Source organism: Antedon mediterranea, chromosome 4 (assembly GCF_964355755.1).
Source record: "Antedon mediterranea chromosome 4, ecAntMedi1.1, whole genome shotgun sequence".
Classification (NCBI taxonomy): Eukaryota; Metazoa; Echinodermata; class Crinoidea; order Comatulida; family Antedonidae; genus Antedon; species Antedon mediterranea.
Window position 1 is genome coordinate 21,039,938 of NC_092673.1, and position 9,795 is coordinate 21,049,732.

General features: G+C 34.1%; 1 protein-coding gene across 2 annotated transcripts; it reads left to right on the forward strand.

The window, feature by feature from the left end:
• Window positions 1-1,721: 1,721 nt before the first annotated feature.
• LOC140046866 (cytoplasmic dynein 2 intermediate chain 2-like) lies at window positions 1,722-9,793 on the forward strand. 2 transcript variants are annotated; one of them, XM_072091599.1, is made up of 12 exons: window positions 1,722-2,174; window positions 2,664-2,805; window positions 3,254-3,335; window positions 4,531-4,703; window positions 5,729-5,803; window positions 5,957-6,023; window positions 6,144-6,280; window positions 6,408-6,552; window positions 6,750-6,851; window positions 7,532-7,680; window positions 8,428-8,636; window positions 9,103-9,793. In XM_072091599.1, exons 1-12 carry the CDS (start codon window positions 2,110-2,112, stop codon window positions 9,230-9,232), a joined length of 1,476 nt encoding a protein of 491 aa, XP_071947700.1. In that variant the 5' UTR covers window positions 1,722-2,109; the 3' UTR covers window positions 9,233-9,793. The 2 variants fall into 2 exon arrangements, with proteins under 2 accessions (XP_071947700.1, XP_071947701.1); XM_072091600.1 differs by having other exon boundaries at window positions 7,649-7,680.
• The last annotated feature ends 2 nt before the right edge of the window (window positions 9,794-9,795 follow it).

Below are 9,795 nucleotides of genomic sequence, written 5' to 3' on the forward strand. Positions count from 1 at the left end.
AGCTATTTTAGCGTTTATAGAACTGACATCCAGCAAAAAGGTAGTAGTAGGTAGTATGGTCAGACTTTAATAATTAATAAAGATTTACTTCTACTGTTTGTATTAAAAAATGTTACGGTTTCAGCCTTCCAGCTATTTGTGGCATTGTTCGTCTTTTTTTGACAATAAATATACCAGAAATATTTCATGAGTGTGCTTTGGTGTTGATATTGTGTGCTAAAATCATTCTGTGACCATGAATTTGTAATATACAGCAGTTGAATCAAGTTACACTGTTGATATCAAAATTACAATATATTGACAGAGCATGATCGACCCTCATTTGTTAATAGAAAATGAAAAGTTTTACAGTAGATAAGGGAGGTATAAAAATTAATTAAATTATTAATTCGATAGAACAAAGCCTTCTTTGCAAGGTTGTATGTTGTGTGTTAAATAGGATTATTAGTTATTAGTACTGTATTAAATTGTATAGTTGAATGAATGAATGAAAGAATGAATAAATGAATAAATGAATATTAAAATTATTTTAACTTGTTTGAATTAACATGGAGTACGGTTTTTTTAAACTGGAACAAAGGCATTATTAGACAGTAATTGCATAGCCATAACATCGGCAAAAGCTCGATGCTCACTCTATACATGGTTCTGGTGGTAGAACAAGTCTCCTTGGATAAGGACTATAAAACTAGCTCATGTGCAAATAACCTAGTAAACCGATACCCAACTCCTTTCTAAGCGATATACAAGAATTGCATGCATGGTGTGCCCATAACCACAACACCATGGTTATTTTAAAATAAGTTGAGTGTCTAAATATTACACGCCGCATGCTATCATTTAAAAAACAAATTTACACACAAGATGGTTGGTGTGCCTATTTTAGAGAGGCGACCGGCCCGGGGGTCATTTGCATACAAAACAAACAGCCGGTAGGGGTGCAGCAGTCACTTTGAGACATGAGGCACTTGCGTTACCTGTTTTATAAAAATACTACGGACTTGAACTGCAAGGTGCAATATTTGTACTACCTCCAGACTAAGGGGAACCCTTCGCGACAGAGTTTGCGATAACACTGAACACTGGTGGCTAGTTTTTATTGAATTACCAGGCCCACGGAAATTTACCCTGTAAATGCGGCACCTACCCACATGTATAGAAATATTTAAGAATCACACCCCCACCCCTCCCCCGGGGCGACTAGCTGAACTTCAATTGGCTTAAGTCACCAACATTCAATAGCTTCTCATCCACTTTAATAATAAATTAAAAATAGTTAGGGTCTAATAGGGCCAGGCTAAGTAAGGTAAGCAGGATTGTTAATTTAGACCTGTTTTGTGGTAACCGTGTGTTGAATATTCGACGTGTTGACTTTTCTCGCCCAGGGCCAGGCCTCTAATAATATTAACCAGTATAATTATAATACATATGATATTATAGCCTACCATACAGGCTCAAATACAGACAAACTTCACGTACTACTGTTTAGTTTCAATCTCCATTCATGTACGCTACCTTAAACAGAGTAGTTAGGCCTACCTATCTAGTTTTTCTATTCGCATTCCTTCGTTAGCTAAATTAAAACTCGCGGAACACATGTAGCGCTAGCTGCGTACACAAATACAAAAACACATGTGGTGAAATGAAATGCTGCCACCACACGTTTTGAGAAAATGGTGGCGCACACCTTGGTTTGATGTTTACGTTAGTTACAAAAAAAAAAGTAGGGCCTAGGGCCTACATCAAGTAAACAAAGTGTTCAGAAGTCGAATATAATATTGTTTTTCTGATTTTTTTTTATGAAGGAAGGGACATTAATTGAATTATACATATACATTCTACTTTTGAATGTGACTTATCTCTTGAGTCGTATTGTACCTAGGCCTAATAACCGTCCATCACAATGTCAATGGTGGAGTAGGCTAGGCCTACATTTATAGTTTAGAGAGGCGAGTTAGAGTGGCTCATCCACTGGACGATTTATACTTTGCTATCCAGATACTATTAACCTTGGGCTAAATTTTTTTTAAATTGAATTATGTTCAATGGCATCACTTACTAACTAGGTAGTACTCTTTACTTGACAAATTTTAATTTTCGTCTATAAATATGGCAAAATTTGTAGATGAAGATCTTGATGAAGTTGAATTCAAGTCGTGCTGGAAAAAGGAAAGGTAAATTCTTGGCCTATTGTCAAAGAGAGGCGCTACTGTATTTTCGCACCTTTTTATATTATTTTTTTATGGTTAGGTTCATTAGATCACAGCAATACTATTAGTCAGTGGTTGAAACCTGAACTTATACTAATAACTAAGAGTAATAAGACTATAAGGCGGTGTGAAAGTGCAGTAGCACCATATCAAGGAGGATACTGCTGTATATAAAATATTATAATTTGTAAATCAATTCTGATGAAAGTTTAAACTAAAAACTTACAGTGTACAAATTTTAAACACAAGAAAACTAATCAAATGCCAATCAATAATAGATATTAGTGCTATAATAGTAATATTATTTACAGTAATTGTTTTTAAAAGTAATTGAGTTTTGAGTGAAGAGAAACAAACGCACCACCAAATGAATCTTAATATTTTTTTTTTTAATTTAACACATTGATTTCTTTTGTTTGTGTTTTTTTTTGTCACTTATTTCTTTTTTGTTAGAAATTTGCATAATTCAACTACACAAACGTTGGAAGTGGAAACTGATGATGCATCATCTCAGTCAGTCTCGAAGTCTCATGTAGAAATTCAAACAGAAGATACAAGCCCCGAAGCTTCTAAAACTCCAGAATATAACCCTGATGTAAGTACGCTAGATCAACAGATCTGGTGAATTCAGTTGAACGGTTGGCAGGGGCGCTGTTTACCGTACCTAAAGAGGCAACAATAATTTCATGCGTTTGAAGTCGACTCCCTCCTAGTTCTGGTGGTGAAGTAAATCTTCTTGGATATGGACTGTAAACAATATGTCCAGTTGTTCGTGTGCACTTTAAAGAACCCAGTTAATTATTCAAGATTAGTAGGAGATTCCCCCGGTGAACTGAGTCACAAATAGCCTCTGCTTAGAGGATTTCCACCTATCTGATAGGACAGCAGTGATTGATTTACTATTGGTAATCCTTGACCACATGTGCCTAAATACGTAAATAAAATTGTAAAAAAATAACTAGTTAAAAGCCAAAACAATATTTTAAGCGATACTTTGAATGGTGAAAACATAAATAATTTATTTAATTTGATTTTTTTTACAGACACTGCTGGCATTTCTGAAACGTGTAGAGCCTGGTGTGATGGAATATCTTGATAAAACTCATCGTAGCCATGCATTTGATGGTAATGCTCACGCTTTAGATCGCTTATCATAGGGCCTTAAGCTCTGTCTACACTATCAAACTGGTTTGACAAAAAAGTGCCCAGATATGGTAGTAATATGACAATTCCATATATGGGCACATCACATTTTTTTGTCACATAAAGTTTAATAGTGTAGACAGAGCTTTAAAGATAATTTGAATAGGCCATTTTGCAGTTTTAATAAACTTCCATAGAATATAAACAATTGTGTTTTCAATTATAAAAAGAAACTAGAAAGCCACTACGAGAGTGCCTACTGTAAAATTCTCTTACATATATATATATATTATATTTGTGTGTGTCTTAATGCTGTTTGTGATTTAGTCTAATTTCACTACAAGCATGTGTATGCAAGTTTTGTGTAATGGTTATGTAATAAGCCTTTCAATTAACAATAGCTTCAGTTGACTAACAATAGAACAGCAACGCGAAAATAAAACGAGTGAATTTGAAACGAAATAGGTTTTTAAACTACTCGCATTAAAAAAGGTGCACATTAAATCAAATTATGTTTTAAAATTACAAATCACAAATTATAACTCTTGCCTCTTGTACAGAAATGAAGTTTTTTCAACAAGTAGTTCTTGAGAAAATGCAATTCCAGTTTACTTGTTACTTTAAGACTGCTCGCCGGCTTTTGAAAAATTCTGTCCTATCTTTTAACACTAGCAGGTCCGAAAAGTATACTAAAAAGTGTTCCAGAATTGGGACCATGGTCCCAAATGGTCCCAAAATTTAATGGAATGGTCCTTAACCACATATCTATCTATAGATTCATTTTGGTAGAGATCTTGTAATTACTTTTTGAGTAATCCTGCTAACAAACAGACAAACAAACAGACAGACAAACAAACACACGCAATCGATTACATATACCTCTTTGGCGGAGGTAAATAACTTTTATGTGACAAAAAAAAAGATTTAAAAAAAATATATATCTTTATGAAAGACAATATTATGTTTATGAAAGGTTGACTGTTAAGTAGTATGATTTTTTTTTCTAATTTATGAGAACAATTTATGAATACCGTAAATTCCTTCCCCATACTCACCACATGTAGACAGATACAGACAGTATAAAGGATTGCTTTATGATAGATAAAACACTGAGCTAATACTTGCACAAACTTAAACAGGTTTAAAAGTATAAAAATATCAATATCTTTTTTTATAGGATATGATGTGTCAACTGTGGATGAGGATTTGCCTATGAGTTGTATTCACACATTGACTGCTACGGAACTTGTAAAGGAACTTAAATGTACGTCCCTGTCCTGGAATGCTATTGGTTCGACCCTAGCAATTGGGTATGGCACGACAGACCATCAGGATTGGTGTACTCATAAGGTACTGTACAGTACATATTTTGTGAACATTTTTGATAGGTGGATTTCTTGATTATTTTTGTTTACCTCCGCCAAAGAGGTATATGATTGTAATCGGTCGTGTGTGTTTGAAAATTGGCCAAGTATGTTGATTGGTGCGGTTTGTGGGTGTGTGTTTGTTTGTTTGTCATCACTCTTGTGCTTACAATTTTGATTTGAATGACTCCTAATTACTACCATACATGCAAGGACGACACTGCCCAATTTTGGTTAAAATCCGGACCACGGTCCCAATTCTGGACCACTTTTCAGATTTATGTTCAGACCTGCTAGTGTTAAAAGATAGGACAGAATTTTCAAAAGCCGGTGAGCAGTCTTAAAGTAACAAGTAAACTAAAATTGGATTTTCTCGAGAACTACTTGTACAAAAAAACTTCATTTTTGTACAAGAGGCATGAGTTATAAGTTGTGATTTGTAATTTTAAAACTTATTTCGAAAGGCTAATTACATAACCTTTACACCAAACTCGTATACACACGATTGTAGTGAAATTAGCCTAAATCACACAGCATTAAGACACACACTTTTGGTGAAAATCGGGTCAAGGTCAGGAGGCCAATTTTGATTTGGCCAAGTGTCGCGCTATGCGCGAGGGCTAGTTTGTTTGTTAGCAGGATTACTCAAAAAGTAATTACAAGATCTTTACCAAAATGAATATACACATAGATATGTGGTCAAGGACCATTCCATTAAATTTTGGGACCATTTGGGACCATGGTCCCAATTCTGGACCAATTTTCAATTCAATTCAGACCTGCTAGAATCCTATTTCTTTTCAAATTCCACCATCTTAACCACTTTACCACACACTCACTCTGATAGTTGGTTGATCCTGAACATGTACCGATTTTATGGAAATGGTTTGTTAGTTTGCTGGAAAAACTGAATAATTGGTTTAATTTCTTGATTTATATATTCATGAACAAGAGATATTTATTTTGTGATTTGTCGGTTGACTTTTTAAATTTACTTTTTTACTAACTCAGGGACTTGTGTTGACTTGGAATCTAGACCGTCAAAAGGTCAAACAAGATAAGCCAGACACATCCATCGAGGTGTCAGTAAGTATCATTGTTATCTATGTTTTAAAGTTCATTTACACGTTAAGTATTTTTAATAAATTTACTAAACTTGTGATGTTGTGAGAATAGAAAGACGGATTGATAATAACATGGACAGAAATTTCATTTTTTGCATTACATTTTTTTTTCCAGAGTTGTGTGAACTCTTTAGCATTTCATCCCAAGTTTCCAGCATGGATCGCTGGCGGAACATTTAGTGGTAATTATGTAATCAAGTTCTTTGATGAAAAATACAAAGATGATAAAAAAGTAAAAGGTTACACAAGAGTATTTTTGTATATTGCTAAATATTAAAAACTGGATTTATTTTATGTATTAGGTGATGCAATGATTTGGGATTTAGGTGAAAGTGAACCACTTATGTCTTCGTCTAGTCTGGATGAGGACAGCCACCGTGAAGGAGTTTGTAGTGTAGTCTGGATTGAGCAGTCTACTCGTAGCAGAAACAAAGCTAAGGTAGACTGTTCCTTTTTTTTTTCATTTTACTTTCAGTCCTATGATCAGACTATCATTTTTTTAAATACTGTGTTAAATAAATAGTTTGTGTCAAAAGATATAATATGTCTTTCCTTGATGTTGGTAGGTAATGAGCGTATGTAGTGAAGGAAAGGTGTTAATTTGGGACTTTGTCGTGGGCAAAGATCAGCTGAAATTGTCTGCTGGATGGTTTCTCTCATCTGGACCAACTAAAGGTCTAGGATCTGACACAAAGCAAGCTAGTCTAGGAGGTAACTATCAGCTTTCTCTACAAATAAGTTTCACGGTTGAAGGTTTTGTATTAAGTATATATATATATATATTTACTAATTAAACTAACTTAATAATTAATGTATATGATAGTGACAAATAAAGTACAGTATTTAAGTATTCACACAGTTTTCAAGATCAGTTTTTTTTTCATTTTTTGCATTTCAATTAATCTTAGTGACATGTTTATCATTCTGGCCTGATGATCAATCCAGCATGATTGTAGGCAGTGAATCTGGTGGTCTTTACAAGTGCAATATGGTTGAAGATTTCACAGAAGGTATAGTTATAATAGTGGTGAAATAAGTATTTTTTGGTATGAACATACGTCAGTACTGTTGCCTAGGGTCTCGCTCAAATATGTTGGTCAATACAAAGAGCATGATATTTGTATACTTTCATATCGTTGTTGTTTAAAGACAAATATTGTATTTATTTGAATAAATGCCACCCATAGAATGATTTTGAATACACCACCCTCGAATAAATGCACCAGGGCCTTTATTTATTTCCTCTAATAAACACCCTGCAACATGCATATATACACAATATTGTATTACAACACATTTCTATTTGTAGTAGAATTCATTGACATGATCTACAATTTACCAAGCATTTTAATACAATTTTTACTGTATTTTATCAAATCTTGATATTAATTATGTTGTATTTTTTATAGAGGGTATTTATTTGATGATTAAATTATGTTACCATATTACACCCAACCAAATAAACACCTCCCACAAATAAACGCCTCCCTCGAATAAATGCCCCTTTTAAAACCCTCCTGAACACTAAACAACCCTCAAAGAAATACAGCATACTTCCCTATTGCAGGGATCGATGTAGTAAATTTCAGAAATTACAATGCAAAAGATAGGAAATCATCTTAAGTTCAGCAAATTTACAACCACCCTCCACACCTAATTCAAAATATGAATTTGCCATTGTATCTTTTAGGTAATGATCTAGTAACGTCACTTCCAGTTGCGTTTAAATTCCAAGCACATCGAGGTCCTGTTTACAGCTCACATTGTTCTCCATTTCATCATAACTTGTTTTTATCCTGCAGCTCAGATTCCTGTGCTAGGATACATTCTGTACTTGAGGTAAAAAGTTATATGATATGTATGCTTTTACTGATATTGAACAGCCATTCTGCATTGAAACACCAGTTCTCATCAGATCACTAAAGTTAAAGCTCTGTCTACACTATCAAACTAGTTTGACAAAAAAAGTGTGATGTGCCCAAATATGGTAGTGATATGTGTAAATATGGTAGTGATATGACATCATCATGTCCATATATGGGCACATCACATTTTGTTGTCGTATAAAGTTTGATAGTGTAGATAGAGCTTAAGCAACATTGAACCCGATTGCTTTCTGTATAGGAGTCGGTGAATCGCGGTGGGTGCTGTATATACCAGAGAGTTATGGTGTAATGATAATATTGGACTAGCATTTGACACTAATTTGATACTAATTGCATCCTTAGGCAAGATGCTTTACTCTCCATGTAAAGATGTTGGTCCCGTGTACATGTGCACGTTAAAAAACTTGGTACACTATTCGAAAAGAGTAGGGAATAATCTCCAGTTGTGCTGATCTGGTAGGCACTGCACTGCTGGCTGCAGTGGGGCCATAGATGGCCCCAATCCAAATTTCCTCAGTTTCCAGTTAAACTTCCGGACCAGAATAAATACATTTAACATATTCTTCTAGTATTTAATTTAAATCAAGGTTTTCTATCAATGTGTCAGAAAAATCTGTAATTGTTGAAGTCAGACTCAACTTTATGTTTTATTTTCCTTACCAGAGTGAAAGATATTACACTGTATGTTTATGTTTTACAGTCCCATCCTGTAATGGTGTGTGAACCAGGTGACAGTTATTTATTCTCTGCACGCTGGTCTCCTGTTCGTCCACTTGTGTTTGCTGTTGGAACTGGAGAAGGCAGACTTTTAGTGTTTGATCTTAAGAAGAGTAAAGTTTTACCTGTATTGAGTTTAGAGATAAATAAAAAAGGCGTACCAGTATACACTCTGGAATTCAATCATATCAGGTGATATTTTGTTTCAAGTAAATTTTATAAAATCAGACTTTTAATAGCACATTTTGCAGCTTGAATGAAGTTGTTCACTTCCATAGAAAAAAATAATTATTTCACTTATAAAAAGGCAATAAACAGTTAAATTTAACCTTCCAGTCAATTTGATAATTATTTGTGTTAAATTAATTTATTTAGGTAAATATTATTTTTTTTCAATCCAATTTTGGGTCAAAGTGAATGTACTATTATGTGACATTAAAATTGCATATTCAACAAAAAAAATGTATATTAATTAATATTAACTAATATCGATATATAAAATTAGAGGGCGCTTCATAATATTTTGTTAAAGTTCATCATTCCTTTAAACATAAACTGAGGTGAGGTAGATTATAAGCATAGTGCAACACATACACTCATGAAATAAAAAACCTCAATTATTAATTTTAAATACTAATGTGTTTTTTTTTTTTTGCAGGCAGTCACTGTTAGCATGTGGCGATGGTGAAGGCGCTGTTCGTGTATGGAGATTAAGTGATGACCTTTGTCATCAAGGGTCACGAGAGGTTGACCTTTTACGAGATATGACAGCCCTAAATCTTGATTAGACCTCATTAACAAATTCAGCCACCAATTAAGCTTACGCTCTCAATAACAAAAGCCCCCTTGGGCTGGCTTAATTTGTCTGGTTTTCCCAGGGAGGAGTAAATTTCACTCTTCCAGTTTTTATTTAGCGCTTATTGCACAATGCTTCTAAGCGCTTCACATTATTATCCCAGTCATTTTTTTGGGATCAGACATGTATGGAAACATACTCCCATAATGCAGCTAGTAATCAGCACAAAGTTGATTTAACCGGGTAACCATTTATACACCTGGGTGGAGAGAGGCAAACATAAGTAGAGTATCTTGCCTACGGATACAAGCAATGCGTCAAGAATTGGGTTCGAACCTTGATCGGTAGTCCAACACACTGTGCCACACGCTCTTACTGATTGTTATGTTTTGAATCTCAAATTGTTTTTATAACATTCAGATTCCTGTATTGGGGAGTTGACTGAATAGAGAGCCATTAATATTAATGAAATTGTTTTTTAGTTTATTAGAAAATATGTGTTTTGTTGTTTTCAGTATTGGTAATATAATAAAAGTCCTATAGATAAAATAGTGT

What these genes read in the sequence shown, in the direction of transcription:
- LOC140046866 (XM_072091599.1), top strand. Translation starts at nt 2,110, where the DNA reads ATGGCAAAATTTGTAGATGAAGATCTTGATGAAGTTGAATTCAAGTCG. An exon ending in ACACATCCATCGAGGTGTCA is followed by an intron (nt 5,804 to 5,956) that starts GTAAGTATCATT and finishes TTTTTTTTCCAG; the next exon opens with AGTTGTGTGAACTCTTTAGC. An exon ending in CTGGAATTCAATCATATCAG is followed by an intron (nt 8,637 to 9,102) that starts GTGATATTTTGT and finishes TTTTTTTTGCAG; the next exon opens with GCAGTCACTGTTAGCATGTG.